At 37.2% G+C, this 18,045-nt stretch overlaps 1 protein-coding gene across 2 annotated transcripts in view; it reads left to right on the top strand.

Annotated features, from left to right (window-relative positions):
* LOC145675521 (tetraspanin-6-like) overlaps positions 1–18,045 on the top strand; it is a 213,706-nt gene that overhangs the window by 96,858 nt on the left and 98,803 nt on the right. The window contains exon 2 of one of the 2 annotated variants that reach the window (XM_081745999.1): positions 12,705–12,893. The exons of the other annotated variant lie outside the window; for it this stretch is intronic. Coding sequence (XP_081602125.1) covers positions 12,705–12,893 — 189 coding nt within the window. The remainder of the gene's footprint in view (positions 1–12,704; positions 12,894–18,045) is intronic. 2 annotated transcript variants of the gene reach the window in all.

Raw genomic sequence — 18,045 nt, forward strand, 5'->3', positions numbered from 1 at the left:
AGAGGGAGTGATTTTTCACATTTTATTAACAACGCAACCCAACGATGTAACTTAGTATTCAGAGACAAAAAGCAAACAGATTGTGTTTTTATCTCTTATCTCACCGGCATCCCAACCTTCTTTAAGAGTAATTTGGTCTAGCATCTTAGCGTTCATCTGCCAACACTGTCTCGATGACATCGCAGTTTTGGTCGATCGTGATATAGCGATGTGAGGAACAGAAGCTACTCTGAACTAATAAAAGCAGGATATATTGATGTCCAAAATAGAAGTTACTGTGAACTAATAAAAGCAGAATATATTGATGTCCGAAACAGAAGTTACTGTGAACTAATAAAAGCAGAATATATTAATGTCCGGAACAGAAGTTACTGTGAACTAATAAAAGCAGAAATATTGATGTCCGGAACAGAAGTTACTGTGAACTAATAAAAGCAGAAATATTGATGTCCGGAACAGAAGTTACTGTGAACTAATAAAAGCAGAAATATTGATGTCCGGAACAGAAGTTACTGTGAACTAATAAAAGCAGAAATATTGATGTCCGGAACAGAAGTTACTGTGAACTAATAAAAGCAGAATATATTGATGTCCGGAACAGAAGTTACTGTGAACTAATAAAAGCAGAAATATTGATGTCCGGAACAGAAGTTACTGTGAACTAATAAAAGCAGAAATATTGATGTCCGGAACAGAAGTTACTGTGAACTAATAAAAGCAGAAATATTGATGTCCGGAACAGAAGTTACTGTGAACTAATAAAAGCAGAATATATTGATGTCCGGAACAGAAGTTACTGTGAACTAATAAAAGCAGAAATATTGATGTCCGGAACAGAAGTTACTGTGAACTAATAAAAGCAGAATATATTAATGTCCGGAACAGAAGTTACTGTGAACTAATAAAAGCAGAAATATTGATGTCCGGAACAGAAGTTACTGTGAACTAATAAAAGCAGAATATATTGATGTCCGGAACAGAAGTTACTGTGAACTAATGAAAGCAGAATATATTGATGTCGGGAAGAGAATCTACTGGGAACTAATAAAAGCAGAATTCTAAGTGGTTATGAATTTTAATATGTCCTACAAGGACGTTTTGTACCTACAGAAAAGGGCGTGGGACTGTTAAGAGATGCAAAGTCTTCATTAAAAGACAACTAAAAGATTTGAATAATATACTTGGTAGGTTAAATTTGTGTTTAGCGTCCCTTTCAGCTGCGAGGTTTTATGAAACGAGGACCTACAGTTTAGCGTGGGGTCTAAACTATGAGTTTCAGCCAGGAATTGTAATATACGGTAGTTTCTATTTTTCACATATTGACAATTCTTTAATGAAATTGTCCCCGTTTCCAAATTAATATTTTACGTTATTGTGTGAAACCGTATTTATGTGTTTGTTATATGCAAATTTTGAATATCAGAATCGCATATATTTTAAGCACACTCCACCCTGGCCATAGGAGCTAAATACACGTTGTAATTGGTTGAAGTTATCCGTTTCTCGGCATGTCGCATACATATAGCACAAATCAAAGTCAATCCCCGCGGCAAAGTATGCTAATGCAGGGGCTAGTAATGATAATTGCTTTTGGCGTGGGTTCAAACCTACCCCAACTAAAGTTTTTTTTTAAATTTTAATAACACTTTTATTATTAAAATAAGATAAAAATAATATTCATATGCCCTATACGTAATATGTAATACATAAAAAGTTATTTACGTACGTTATGAAATATAGCTGAGCGAGCGAAGGGGATTAGAAGCCGCGCATGGCTCGTTTGGTTCCACCTTGACCAAGGTGACCAGAGCTTTTACTTTCAAAAACGGAACGCATACGAATCGGCGACCGGGGGTGTGTGCTTATATATATCTGACTTCCACATTGCATTTTGGGACTAAGCAGTGTTTTCAATTTACAAAATATACAAGTAAGAATGATAACACGCCGTTTCTAACTTAAGTAGAACCCAACAATACTTTTAACTACTTGAACAATCAGAATTCCAACTCAATTTCCACTTGAAGCACAGAACACTCAATTCCCATTTGAATATTCAGAAGTTCCAGACACAGCTGAACCTTCCCAATGAGTGCTGGTACGAAAGAATATAGGATTTGCATTGACCATTTATATTTTGAATAATAATTACGGGACACCTGGGTCATTTTTGCTTTAAAAACGGGACATTTGGGCGTCCCGTTTGAGAATCATAGAAACGGGACAACGGTGGAAAAAAGGGACTGTCCCGGCTAAAACGGGACGTCTGGTCACCTTGACCTTGACCCCCATAATAATATCACGCGACATTACGTCACACTCGGGTGGTGCAACTTTGATGTAAATCTACCCTCACCCGCTTCCTTGTGACCAATTGAAAGCAGTCGACTAGGATAGAGCGCAAAAAATGCATCATAAGCTTCCGTTTTTCCCTTAAAAAATGTAAATTATTTTTTCTCTCTCTCTCTTTCTCTCTTGGAAAGTATGGCAGTCAAAACTAGGGTGAAGTCCCATTCATCGAATCCTTAGTAACGAATGACTTTCATTTGTTCTAAAAGTTGCAGTTTATATTACGTCCCAGGACTTCCATTAAACAACAAGCAGACAAAACAAATGTCTTTAGACAATTCTCGTATTACAATAATACAAAACGCTTTGTCACTTTCCCCTTTTTGTTACTACGAATTTCATATCGTTTTCATATTTCAAACCCGTGGAACTGAACAACTTTTTTTTTCGGTCTGCTTCCGTGCAATATCTGCATAATGACTTAAATATTGATCGCGAATGACAAAATGCCCTTTCACGAAACACAGTGGTAATTAACCTACAAAATCTAATATATATATTTTTTTCGCATGTTATAGACTACGTTTTAAACGTGCACAGAGGATTTATCTACACATGAACGCAACTGCACAATGAGAGGGAAAAGAAGGAAAGCCTTTTGTAAATTGTATTATGTCTTTCCGAACTTATGTGTCGGTGGTCCTGCCCCTAGGTTTAGTGGCTAGTCCATGGTGCATGAGGTCACTGGTTCCATTCCAGGTGGGAGAGCCTTGAATTTGAACACATTATGGTAGTTCGAATTCCACCAGACACTGTACGTGTAGATCCACGTCCAGATTTACCCTCAGTTCGTGAAACGAGTTCTCAACCCTGACCAACTAACAACCAAATGTGTAGGTCGAAAGCGGGGTCTTCTCTTTTTGTTTATTTCGTTTCCGGATCAACTAAAGTGGCCACGAGACTAGTCTCGTCTCGAGAAGCTATCGAAATAGAGGTCTGCACGGGCTCGGGCCTACAAAGCATAACTTTGGGCCAGGGCCGGGCTCGGTTCGTGAATTTTTAAATATACAACCATATTTCTCGGGCTTTTTCGGGCCTAACTTTGTAAATTTACTGTACAACGATATATATTGCACCGTTCTTTCTGGAGAACTTTTAAAGCACAACTGCAAAATTAAACCTCTAATTGCTGTAAATAAAAATACAATTTTACGTTAATTATTAGGTTTCTGTAATTCAGGCTTGTTTCGGGCTCATTTGATTATGACACGAGCTTGGGCATAAATACTAAAACATATTTTGGACTCGGGTCGGGCCTCGCATTGTAAATACACGGGCCGGGCCGGGCCCGGGCTAAAAATTCCTGCCAGTGCAGACTTCTATATCGAGAAAGGGATACGTCGCCTAGGAAATGAAAATGAAATGAATTTCTGTCAGTTTAACGTCTCACGATTATGTCCTTTTGACTAAAGAGAGACAGATGATTAAGATAAGTGAAAGTTGGCGAAATAATTGGTGGAATGAGAAAACGGGAGTAATCTGATGGACACAATGATATCCACCACAAACTTACTTGGCCGGGAATGGAACTAGGGATCCCACCCACCAGAGGCAGACGTTCTACCACTAAGCCACCACCCGTGCTCTCATGCCTCGTCTCGGAAAGGGGTCTTTTTTCTGTTAGAACTTCAAGAAAATTGTCTCGTCTCATGGGCAACTCTAGGTTCAATCCCCAGGGAGGTACCGTATCTATTAGTGTACAGGGAAATTCTGAATATGGTGTAGCTTACGTGTATATTCTCAAAGCATGCGGTAAGCTTTTTGAAGATACTCCACGAACGTCTGGTCTTCATACATAAAATTTACTGTATATCTAGTTTTATCTGTTTTTCCCTTTTCTTTGATTTTTTTAAAAAAGGAAATACTGAAATGAAGCGTGTACAAGTTGTAAAATACTTGAATAGAAAGAAACAAGACAAAAATGGTTTTGAGACGTAGGTCTTCATTTATAAGAGCTGCCCACCAGTAGCAGATCAAGCCCAAGAGGGCCTAGACCATCTAATTTTCTGAGTGACAAAAATAATTGAATGTACTTTTTATATAATTTAGAAAATTTATAGAAAACTCATGATATATCTATCATAGTCTGGGATCTGACTGCTCCCCCCCAGTTTTTACCTTCTAAATACGCCACTATGCCCACCACAAGTAAGGTGGATCACTAGGTGTTCTCGGTGCTATGCTACACGTTACTTGAATACTGCGAAGTTGCCAGATAGTGTAGAGTGTTTACTGATGTCAGATAAAAAAGGAAGTAATTATAGAATTCTGCTTGCATACTTACTGGAGAAATTAGTTTTCGACCCTTACCGCAATTCGGATCTAAGTTTCGCTTCTCGATCTGCGAAGCTAGAATCCAGGATTTTTCTTATTGTGACTACCACAGTAAACATACAAATTTCGCAACAACTCATTATGGTGTTCTGCGCAATTTTCTTCTCAAAATCTATTTCCTTAAATGTAAATTAATATTTAAATAAAATATGAAACGTAACACGAAAAATGGTCAAACAATATATCTATTTCGTAATAAGATCGTTACTTTAAAATACTTTATACATACAAATATACAATACATAAAACTAAGCACTTGTACTAAGATTAAACAGCAAGTGCCATCTTGTGTGCTCATTGTAAAACGAATCAAATATTTTCTTTTATTTGTGACCTTTTTCGATATCGGGAGAGACTAACAAATGAATCAGTGTCTTGTGTTGTAGCTGAAACATAACTTTGTCTTATAGTACAATATTTATAATATGTTGCGTTTCATTGCGCAGTAGTTAAGGCAATGAGCTCAAATATGTACTGACTTCCGGGTTGTGATCCATCTTAATATCTTTCCCAAAGCATTGGAAGACACTTCCATATCCAGAAGGATCCTATGGAGAAGTAAATGCCCTCCAGGGCGATCAATGTAGGGTTGAAATAAGAAAGTTTATAATAAATCAGAATAATATAAAGCATTATATATATGCGTATATAAAAGGTAGTCATGGGAGGGGCTAGTCGTCCTTCTCTATCCGCCAGTGGTGCTAAATATATATAGTCTATGAAGAGCGATCGTAATAATTTTTTCTACGAACCACTCTCTAACAATGACCTGAACTTGCTTAACATGCGGGATTTCTTTCCTTTTGAGAGGCTAAAATGTCATGTTGCGTGGTAAGAGGTCAAGGTTGTGTGAAGGATGACCAAGAACCTCCGTCACCACTTGGGAAGGATGTCCATGTTCCTGCTTGGAGACATAAGGTCGACTACTGTCACGCAAAACAATTACGTGACAGGTTGCTAGGGCTTTTCGTTTTCGTTGGTACTGCAGTTTACGGAAAATAGCGTTGCTAATGGCCAAAGTGAAACAAGGCTGATATTCAAATCGTGCTTTGACTAACCTTATGTAGACATTTGCCTGCCATTTGTACTCAGTACTAAATCCATATACATTACAATTCACTGACTGATCTGGATGAGAAATTGTGCGAACTGCGCCCACTCTTCAAACCCATTGAATCATTTGAAAAACATACATCGTGCCAAACAAGCTTAACAATGGACGGCCGTATGATTATCCAATGCATATGGTAATAAAATGTAAGTTATTTGTAATGATGCACAACATCTTTTGACGATCAAAATATATCAAATGTACAGTACAGTGTATCAAAAAACGATTTAAGTGAATTTTCGTTCAACCGAAGCATTATACGAGTAATCCTCATCAAATTTCCTTAAATATCACATTTCGTGTACACAATAAATGTAACTACATCTTCTAACTACAATTCACATTCTGTACACGTTCACAGGCGGTGGAATTCTTAAATGATAATTTAAATGACAAACATATCACTGTGTCAGGCTAATTCCTGGGATCGCGATAGCCATAAGCAGAGTTAGAAATTGTCTGTTGAGGGCGGGGAGGGGGGACAGGCCCTCAAAACAACCGTATAGTCTTGCAAATTTTGACAGGTCTTGGTAGGTGGCCATTTTTATAAGTGGAATTTCTATTGTTTATCAAAAAGTTAATGTCCCCATAGCTTCGACCATGGCGATAGCTCAGTGTCAGGAGCGTTCATCTCTGTTGCAACGGATCCCTGGTTTGATTTCAGCTCGTGCCGAGTGGGGTTTTTGGTGGGTAAACACCGTGTGCAAGGGTTTTCTCGAGGCTCACATGTTTTCTCCTATTTTCTTCATTCCACTATTTCATTTGTTTTCATCATTACGTTCTCCTTTAATCAATACGGTACAACTGTGGGATGTAAAACTGAAATATTCCACTTTATTTCTAATAGTTAACAGTTAGGCTAATAGATTCCACTACCTTCGCTGCGTGACACCAAAAGATGTCGCTAGCGTCCAGGTAATTTGCAGATCTAAAACTATTGTGATTTAATTGCAACTATTGTGTGTTGATTTAATTGCAACTTTACAACTGCATTGTTTCAATGTAATTATTTGAAAGTAGGCCGTTTTTTTTTTTTTTTTTCAGTGAGCCGAAGGCTTCTTTGGTAACAACTAGCTGCTTGAATCCCTGAATCTTTCAAAACGATTCTAGAATTTCATCATGAAAAGTTCTAACTTTGACATTTCCTTCTAGGCTCTCAAAAATACAAAGTTCAGAAAGCATCGTCACGAACTTTTGGTGAACTTCCATCTCAGTGAACCTCTGGACAGGAAACCGGCGTCGATAAAGTTTTTGGGCACAAAAGACGCAGAATATTGAGTTTCTTTTTTTCTTCTTTTTTTAAAAGATGTTTCGGAGCCCGGATCACAGAAACTACGATGGCCTCGTCTCCGACTGCCCTCTGTCGTACATTCATCGTTGTTTGAGGAAGATGTCAGATAGCCTATATCCTATGTGTATTGTTTTTGTATGTCTCAATCACATTCTTTGCCGGATACTAAAATAAGTATAGACTTGATATTAAGTAAACCATTTTTTAATATTATATACACTGTAGTATATTCTTGCTTATGCTGGGCAGAAGTTCCTAATTCTTTTCCTTTTACTTCAAATGCTTTTACAGCATTTTATGTCTTTACGCATTCACCAAAAAAATAGTTACTTTCATGGATAAATAAATAAATAAATAATAAAGGATTGAATTCTCCCTTATTGAGAACTTCTACCTAAACTTATACCAAGCAAGCGTATGTTAGTGGTTAGTACTCTTCTTGCCTAATCGGGATGTTCCGTGTTCGAATCCGGTTGTCGGCAATTCCGACTGAAATTTCTGCAAGAGTTTTTCAATTCCACCAGATGAATGTTGTATGATAGTTAGCTTTAAATTTAGGCCCTGGTCTATTTCCTTCCACTTTCTTTCCCATAGTTGTAGATTGTTAGGTTGTTGCCGTTAGAGGTTGTATTTGAAAATTTCTGATAAATAAATAAATAAAATATAATGAAATAAAAGGCTCTTTATATTGGTCAATCTTTGGTGAGTGAGGGTGAAAATTTAAGAGGCAACAATATACAGGGTGTTTCAAAACAACAGCGACAACGTTTGGGAGGTGATTCCTGACACCAAGATAAGACGAAAAGTATAGACCAACCTGGGTGCACAAATGCTTCCTTTCGGAGTTACAGGCTGCCGAAAACATTTTAAAAAAAATGGACTTTAAAAGTCCGTAACTTCAATACAATGGGACCTACCGTAGTCGGGTCAAAGCTTCATTTAGGAACTACTATTTGCTCTATCCAAAAATACATGTTTCAGAATCCTAAAGTACTCACGCAACATTTTTTATAGAGGGAGTTTGGCTAAGGGCATATAATTTGAAGTACTTACCAACTATCTCTGTACAAACTGTTACAGAAGTACCGTAGGATTCTAAAACATGGATATTTGGATAGGGCAACATACTAGTTCTTAAGTGAAGTCTGACCCGACTAGGGTCGATCCCATTGTATTGAAGCTATGGACCTTTAACATTCTTTTTTCATGTTTTCGATACCCTATAACTCCGAAAGGAAGCATTTATGCACCCAGATTGGTCTATACTTTTCGTCTTATCTTGGTGTCAGGAATCACCTCCCATACGTTGTCGGTGTTGTTTTGAAACACCCTATATACGTAAATACAGTAATGCTATATGAATATCGTTACTTGATTACAGTCCAACAGTGTTTTGTGATCATTTGACAAACCCGAGTAATATTATGAGTACAGTGCGAACATGGACATTTCAAAAAGGTTACATGAAATATAAAAGAAGCAGTGAACATGCATTACAGCTGAAAATCAATAACAACACTTCCTTCCTAGAAACAATCTAGTTGCATTCCTGGTTTACAGCAGTATGTTGAGTCATGAATGAGATTCCAAGTACGATAACCGTCCGTGCTAGTCTGGCGGCTGGCTTCAAGGGCGCCGATCCTGGGGAGAACAAGGGGACCTGTCCCCCAAAGCTCATGTGGATCCCCTCATTGTATTTATAAATTTACAATATTTGGCATAATTTGAATGCAATTTCTCTTAAAATCCTCATATATGCTTTCTGCATCTGAATTCCCTTCCCCCCAATTTACAGAGAAATCGACGCCCTTGGCTGGCTGTGCCTTCGGTGCACGGAGTACAGGGTTCAATTATGATAAGAGGGATTGCGGTGGCTCAGTGATAGAGCGTTCACCTCCGGTGCTTGGGGTCCCCGGTGGACTCTTCTTGCCTAATGGGGATGTACCGTGTTCGAATCCGGTTGTCGGCAATTCTGACTGAAATTTCTGCAAGAGTTTTTCAATTCCACCAGATGAATGTTGTATGATAGCTTTAAATTTAGGCCCTGGTCTATTTCCTTCCACTTTCTTTCTCATAGTTGTAGATTGTTAGGTTGTTGTCCTTAGGGGTTATATTTGAAAAGTTCTGATAAATAAATAAATAAAATATAATGAAAATTTATTTTAGAGAAAATGTCCACATCAGTTCTTACTTGATTATGTAACATTTCGGCATTCTGTAAAAAAAAAAAAAAAAAAAAAAAAAAAAAAAAGAGAGAGAGAGACCTCTGTATAATTGCCAACCTAGGGCGGGCAAGATGGAATAGGTGGGTATTCCGGGTTATGCGGGAAGGGATGGTATGAATCAAATACAAAAACGGAAGTAGTAAAGTCTGCTATTTCCGGTCTCAAGAGAGATACAAGAATGTAAATGTAATAAATGTTGAACCTACCTTTAAAATTTCGCTATCACCTAATGTTTTTTCTCTATGGGATTTGATACTAAAACTGGAAGTAAAAGATTAATGCTACTTCCGTTTCAATATAGGAATAACAGCAGAGATGGAATCTGTTCTTGAGATACTAAATAAATAGATTTTTTTTTTTTTTACTATCTCTTACAGCAGGGATGCAAATAAGAAACAAAATTTTACTAGCCCGATTTAAAAAAAGCTACTAGCACACATCCCACAACAGAAATCATTTATTTACCTTCGGTATGATACTCGAATACTCGCCCGCCCCGGGCGAATAGCTATTTGCATCCCTGTCTTACAGTTTACCGTCTTTGACGATTACGAGATGGCAGATTTTGGCCACTTCGGTTTCAATAAAGAGTTTAAAGTAGGTACGAACCTACTGTTGAAAATCAATGCCAATTTAAAGCAGTTAAATTGCTATTTCTTACCTATTTTTTACTCTGTTACCTGTAGACAGACGGCATAATCATTCTATAGGACAAATGCAGATACTAGGCCACTTACCCTGACGTAGCTAGATGATGCTACAATGCCAGTACAGTACAGAAGAGATTCAGTGACCAGTTTAATTACTCTTAACTTTAAAATTAAGATAAGGGAAGTAGAGAAACATACTTCACCAATAGTAATGTCTTTTTATTCGTGCGAAACACTACTTGATGAGTGATATATAATTTTCGTCATAGAATAAGATAGTAATGAACATAAAGTATAAGAGGTTATAGCTGCTTTTCCCGCTGAAACTGTGGAGACTGTGGCGCCACCACTCAAGGAAGTTAGGTACTACGAACAACTAAAAGCAAGAACGAATGAAATCATTCAGAGCGCATGAGTGTGATAGAATTAGCCAATGATAAATTTAACTACTGCCAGTAGCAGACGATGCAGTTATTTACAACTCTAGCCGGTAGCGTCGCCGAATCACTTTCGTTGCATTGTGGGAACGATTTGAATTTCCATTACGAATATAGAGTGGTTCATCCGGATAATCAGTGGTAATGAAATTCCGTGTAACTAAATAGCTAACCTGCTTAGCCGTGGTCTCAGTTTGATTTCCGGTGCCGCATAGAATTTTCGTCTTTGACTCAGTATTTCCGGTCAATCGAGAACGGATTTGGGACTATAAATCTAAATATATTGGTATTGGGGGGTCATTCCACGGACGACCACGTATTACTAAGTTGAACATGTGTTCTCTTTCTGGTCATAACCTGAACGAGCTGTAACTCAAGACGTTTCAATTTTTATCGTTTCAAATATCTTTAATCAGAAAATGTTATAAGATTTTCTCATACTGATGATTACAAGTATCATCAATCAGAAAAGTTGAGTTTCTCTTGTCAATGAGAATACAAGTATCTTTAACCACAAAATATGTAAGATTTTGTCCTACTAAAGGTTCCTAGTGTCTTTAACTGGAAAATAACTAGAAACTTACGAGATTTTTCCCGTACTGAAGATATTTATAAATATTTTTAATCTGATAAAAATGGAAGATTTTCGCACACTTAAGATTACGAATATCTTTAACCAGAAAGTTACGAGATCTTTCTCGTACTGAAAACGTCTAACAAGAAAAGTTATAAGATTTTTTCACACTTATACTCTATTATTAGCACAGGCGTGCGCAACGTGGGTGCCATGGGTGCCTTGGCACCACCATTAGACAAACTTTTTTTTAAATGTAGAATTATTACAAACTGAGAAAGGTTACGTGTTAATTATTTCCCGTCTGCATGTGTGCCGTGCGTCGCCGACGCAGCGTTGGATTCAAATGATGCTATCTTTTCTTAGGGGAAGGGGGGAGGACGACATTCCATATGGTGATACTTTAGATCTGGCACCCACATTCCCAATAGTGATTATTAGTATTTTTAACTGGAAAAGTTGGGAAGCATCCTCATATTCACAGTGGTTCACTATACAGAAACTGTTTCTTCCAGACATGTTTTTTGGGGGACACTGCCCCACGGAGCTCTGAGTATGCCCCCCGGAAGAGACCAAAATAATACTTCTAACCATAATAATAAATAGAATAGTACCAGCAGTGCCCTCCCGGAAAACTAAGTGTGGCCCCCCCGGAACATTTCTTCTGAAACAATGACTGTACAGAAATCAGCACACTAAAACAAGTGATCTACAGTATTTATTCATATATCATATTCTTGTATTTATGGAATTTGAAAGAATCATCTCGAGTCCGGGAAATGACTTTCTTTAGTAAAAACAATTTTACTTTATCAGAAAATAGGGAACAGCTTGAGCATGTATTAATTATAGGAGTTGCTTTAATTTTTTCTTAATTATTTGAAAATGTATTCAATTGTAAAAATAATTATCGCACATTCTAGCTATGGCATGGCTAAGTCTTACTGTGAAATATTCAAATTAATAAACTTGCCATAAATAAAATATGTATAGTTATAGCTATCGCATGAGTGTAGATTAAGAATATGTGGACGCATTTACATAATAATGAAATTAACATTTCTAGTAGCTTGATGTCTTCTACGCACTTTTTTAGTCGTTGCATGCCGATACTCCATTTGCAATAGGTAAATTTGAGAGGCTCCAACAGAAGTAATTGTTCATAAACTAAAATTATTTTACTAAACAAAATTTCTACACACTTATATGCCTTACATAGTAGTACTACAAACTTCTGTGCTATTAAAACGAATACTCGGGAGGAAAGACCAGCCACCAACTTGTGCTATTGGGTCACTACAAGCTAGTTTTGCATCTATTCCGACTCAGGGCAAAACAAAACTGGAAAGCCCGTGGTATAACGCGGGGATGCATTAGTAGGGAGTAGACGCATAAATGACAGTGGATATACACATAAAGAAAGGGGAGAGCGGAAAGCACACTCCTATCTGTGCTAGGTAGTCCCTACCCTATTTATTGTTGTTTCTATGCTTACAAATGACGTACATATTTCCGTATACATAAATAAGATTTTGAAACATTACCTTGTCTTTGTGAGAATTAACAGATTTTACCTGTTAATCAAAACAAAAAATCTCGTATTCTCAATCTACACTAACGCATAACTATTTTTATAGTGTTTGTAAATTTAAGAAAAAAATGGTGTAATTTATAGACCTTGTACTTTATAGATTATTTACAGCATATGTTTTCTTCTTTCTTTTTTGTTACAGTTACTAGGAATTACACTAATAACAGTTGGTGTTGTATTAATCAATAAGGTGGAAGATTATTCCCCATTCTTTGAGGACAAAGTCTCGGCTCCTCCGATGGTTCTGATCGGAATTGGGGCCGGAATCTTCTTCATTGCATTCTTTGGTTGCTGTGGAGCCCTTGCTGAGAACACATGTCTTCTTGGATTAGTAAGTATAGTCAACAGGGAACATAGGGTGTTCCTCCTTTGTAAATGTGCTATTTTAAGCTTTTTTTTTTTTTTACAATGTCTGAATGTCTGAGTTAAAGAATTATTACAAGTTGTACCTGCGTCACTGTCAGGAGTATGTGTCGTTGTTAATAATGTGTGGAGCACTGTTAGAAGAGGACATATATAAATACAGAGTGGGCCAAAAGTCACGAAGGGGATATAACTGTGAATATATTTTGTTTATCATTAGTTTACATTGATATTTCACAGACTTAAAGACCAAGGATGGGTGATTGTTTACACTTATGTGTGGAATATAATCTCATTTTAGCGTCCGCCATTATGGGCCTCACAGATACGGGCCCTGTGTAGCACATGATTCATGACAAGTTTGTTTACATACACTTTGGTCTTCAGATAGCTTCCCCCAAAAGAAAATAATGAAGGGGAGTGAGATCAGGCGAACGTGAGGGCCAGTTTATGTCAGTAGTCGCAATCATGTTTCGATAGTGATTACTACTGACATTTTGTCTGTCCTGCAGTGAAGAATATGCCTCAGATGTGGTTTCAACAAGATGGAGCCACAGCATACACGGCAAAGGGCTCAATTGAGCTTCTGATTACCATTTTCGACCATTACATCATTCAAAGAACTTACATCATACTGGCCCTCCTATTCGTCTGACTCATTCCACTTTATTATTTTGTTTGGGGCTATCTGAAGGACAAAGTGTGTGTAAACAAACCACAAATACCTCAAGGATAATCTTCATGTAAAAATACAGTCACTCAGACCAGAAGTGTTAGGCTCTTCATGAATCATATACTACACAGGGTCCATATCTGTGAGGTACATAATGGTGGACATGTAAACGATCTCCTATCTTGGTCTTTAAGTCTGTAAAATGTCACTAGAAACTAAAGACAAATAAAAGAGTTATTCACAGTTCTAAGCTCTTAGTGACTTTTGGTCCACACATACAATCTGACAGTTAACAGCGTATTTGTTTAAACATATACAGAAGATAAATAACTAACCAACCTTTGCCAGCTTAATAAATAGAATTAGGAATGATAATTTCGGGCATTACTGGGGTCTGTGGCCTTTCAAGCTCGTCCCATATGAGGAATGACGTCTATTGACTTTCACACTTCCAGAGGAGGTAAAAAAGAAAAAAAAAGGGGAATGGGAAGGAAGGAAGCGGCCCCAGACCCTTATTTATTACGTGCCATCTCGGCATTTGTCTGGTATGCATAAGGAAAATTTCACTCAGGATGGCTAAGGCCTGGAAAAGCTTTTTTAACGCATTTTCGACCGAGTTTCCTTACCGGGAATCAAATCCTTACCGGTACCGCTCGCACAAAAAGGCGAGAGCATTATTGACCACGTTATGGCGATACGTTGTAGCAGCATGAAAATAATTTCATTCCGATAACTATGAATGAGAATTTAGCCTGCAGCCAGTGACGGATCTAGAAGGAAAAACGGGGGGTACCTAGTCCCACGGGCCCCGGGCTACATTCGCCACTGCCCCCAGCGTTATATTTTCTTCAGATTGGTATATTTATCATTACCCAGGATACATTTACGTCCATCACTTAGATAGAGATAAAAAAAAAGAGTTTCAAAGTAGTGGGAAAACCTTTCCTTCCACAGTTTCAAGTAGTTCCGTATGGGACCTTATGCGAATAAATTAGTTACCAATATTCCCTGGAACTCTGAGGGCATTCTGTAATGAAAACTGGCTTGGATCATGTTCATAAAAGGTGACTGATCTGTTCACAAGCTATCACTTGCTACCGGCGGTTTCCTACATTAAGAAATTTGAAACCCTATGTGATCGATGATTTTCTCATGCCCAGTACTTCCGTCTCAATGTGCTGTACCCTTTCATATGAAATTTCAGTATTCTCTACACAACGCAGAAGATTAATTATTTGATCCTGCAACATGGATAAAGGCATGAAATATGAATTTTTTACTTTTCTTTTATCTCTAAGAAAGTTTACTTTAAGATGTAAGTGTTGTACATAAGAATAATTGGAATATCTATGCCAAACAAAATATAACTATGAAAGATCTTTACATGTAAACGATTTTCCACTATCAGGGAAAATTGAAAGGAACTCAATTTCCTTTGTTAGGAACAATCCGTTTATGATATGAAATATTACATTACCTTAACATTTAATACTAGGACGAAGTATAATACCAATACACTAGAGTCTGATTGATCATATACATACAACATATTTGATTAAATCCAAGTAAGCAATATCTTGAAAGAACATTCTGAGACTAAATAACACTTAAAATACCTTAATAAGCAAGATTGTACGTGATACAAAAGTAATTACAGGTTCTGACTTGACCTATTTGCTACACCTTCCAAATTAGTTGTAAAATATTTAATTTTACCCGGGAATGATATATTAATCCTTTGACGTGAAACCAAAATTATCGAAGAATATATTCTCTGTGAAAGTACACCACATGGGACCAAAAAAGCAAACAACAAAAGCAGCTCCAGGAACATAAAGTTTCAAACTGAGTCCTAAAACAAATTTTTATCAGTTTTCACTTTGTAGAGCGAAAGTAAGATGCATAATATTCTTAAGGAAAATTGAGCACATCTGATGAACCCAGTTTTGCAAACTATACATTGTAACAAGACGAACTTCTGTATTTAGTGACCATAACCTATCACAATAAAAAACAAATTGTTCATCTTGATACTTAACATATCAATATAACTGTAGCCTGTAGTGTAGTTGTTGAATATACTCATTGACTCCTCGGAATTACTTTTTTTCTCTGTCAGCTTGCAATTTCTTTGTTTGAAACTGTTTATATGAAATTCGATAGTATAACTGCTCACGAGGACCTTGCTGAAACGTTTCGGAAGACGTATTGGACGTTTTCAAATCGTCCTTATGTGGAGTTCTTCATAAAAATTTTAGCTTCGCCTTCATTTCTACTACAAACATATTTTTCGAACCCTCTTGTAGGTTCCACAGTTCCAATTTGTACCATTATAATCTTCTTTTCGCTTCGTTCTGTAGCTGATAAAGCAGTGAGAGTATCACAACTTAAGAACATTTTTCCACCAAATATAGAAAGGTTTAGTGGATATATTCCTGTTATTTTGAATCCACTAACTGCTGTTTCAACTATTCAGCCTGGTTATTTATTTTCGTAAGAAGTACAGAAACTTCATACATTATAAAGGTCGAATAGAGTTACGGTGATCAATCAAACGTAGATATACTTCTTTACTTTTATAATCCTTGAAAACAAAGGAATGTAAACAAATTGTAATGGCACGCAGCTTTCCAAACAAAAGAACACCTTTCTAAATTCCGAATATGTGAATAATGCCTATCCAAAGTTGAGAAGCAAGGTGATCTATAATAGAATTTGTACAACTTACAAAATGTATGAACCATGTAATTAACACGTTGTTTGAAATCCAACATGAAGGGTGGGTACTAAGATGGAAGCTGAAAGTGTAACATTAGACTGTTTTGTACTCTTACTCCGAAAAATTATAATTACAGGTACGAAAAATTTCTCCCACACTCATGCAAGTCACTAGTGATATTAAGTTGAACCGGATACAATCTTTGTGTTTATAGTGTTGAATGCACTTTGCAGTGAGGTTCATCTTCAACGCTAGGACGTCCAGGTCCTTTAGAAATATGAAATTCAATATTCCTCAGTCGTGTACTTACGCACAAAGTCTCTTAAAGTTTGCAGCGCATCAAGATGTTTATCTTTGGGAGTCAGACACTTCCCTTTGTGTACTAGAGGAGGCGATTTGCAGTCGCCTCACCATTCTCAACAAGGCTCACCCTATGTTACGCTCACACTCATTTCAGTTTGGGCTCAAAAGAGGCAATTTTGCAATCAGCTCACCATCCTCAACGAGGCTCATGCTATCTTAATGTTGGCACTCATTTGAGCTTGGGCTCACTGATTTCAACAAGGTTAGCGCTTGCTTCGATCTTGTGCTCCTTTACCTTACTGGACTCGCATTTTGTAAGAGTTGTTGAGCGATAAATCCGCAATGGGACTCTTACTCGTTCGTGCTCGTGTTCGAGCCTAAGTCGCGAGTTTTTATATTTCTCTAGTGTATAGGTGTTCGATGACTACTCGGTTCATCGTCCACTGTTCCTTAGCCATGATGATACAGACTACCATCCTTCAGAATATGTGAAAATACCCACAGACACAACAAAACCAATATTTCAGCACAGCTTGTAAAAGACGATACTGCTAATATATACGTTACATTAAAAACATTAGGCAAATATTTCGGTGTCAGTGTAGAAACTTGTCAATCACCCCTCGTATATTGGAAAATAATTTTCTTTTCTAACCGGCTATAAGAGACTAATGTATTCAACGAACTTATCACGAGATGATACTTTAAATTCATTATATTGTTTCCCTCAAAATTCCCAAGTTTTAAAACGATCAGTGTAAAAAAATTCCAAAGTTTAAAATAACAGGTAGAATACAAGTAGTGTGAGAGTCACTGTTAAGAGCATGCGTGTCACTGTTAGAAGTACGTAAATCACTCTTAGGAGTATGTATATCACTGTTACGAGTATTGGGTCACTGTTAGGAGTATTGTGTAACTGTTAGTCATATTGTGTTGCTGTTAGGATTATGCGTGTCACTGTTATGAGCATTGTGTCACTGTTAGAATTATGTGTATCACCGTTAGGAGTATTGAGTCACTGTTAGGAGTATGTGTGTCACTGTTAGGAATATTAGGTCATTGTTAGGAGTATGCATGTCAGGAGTACTGTGTCACAGTTAAGAGTATGTGTGCCACCGTTAGAGTTTGCGTTACTGTTAGAAGTACTGTGACTATTAGGAGTGTGTGTGTGTCACTCTTATCGTCGAAGTCCTATAGAACTGCTATGTCCGTCCGTCTGTCGACAGATACCTGAGTAAAAACAATAAGAGATGTTGAAAAGCGAGTATTTTCAACCGATAGAGTCTCCCAAGAGTAGTTTCCATCTTTTCGGGTGCTTGTATATTCCAACCACTTCCGGTTTTGATGGTGTTGCTGTTGGTGATGGTACGTTCTTTTAAGTCGCTTAATTGATTGCTGAAAACCACTTGTCACTATCTATTAAAG

This window comes from Thermobia domestica, chromosome 18 (assembly GCF_964235325.1).
Source record: "Thermobia domestica chromosome 18, izTheDome1.hap1.1, whole genome shotgun sequence".
Classification (NCBI taxonomy): domain Eukaryota; kingdom Metazoa; phylum Arthropoda; class Insecta; order Zygentoma; family Lepismatidae; genus Thermobia; species Thermobia domestica.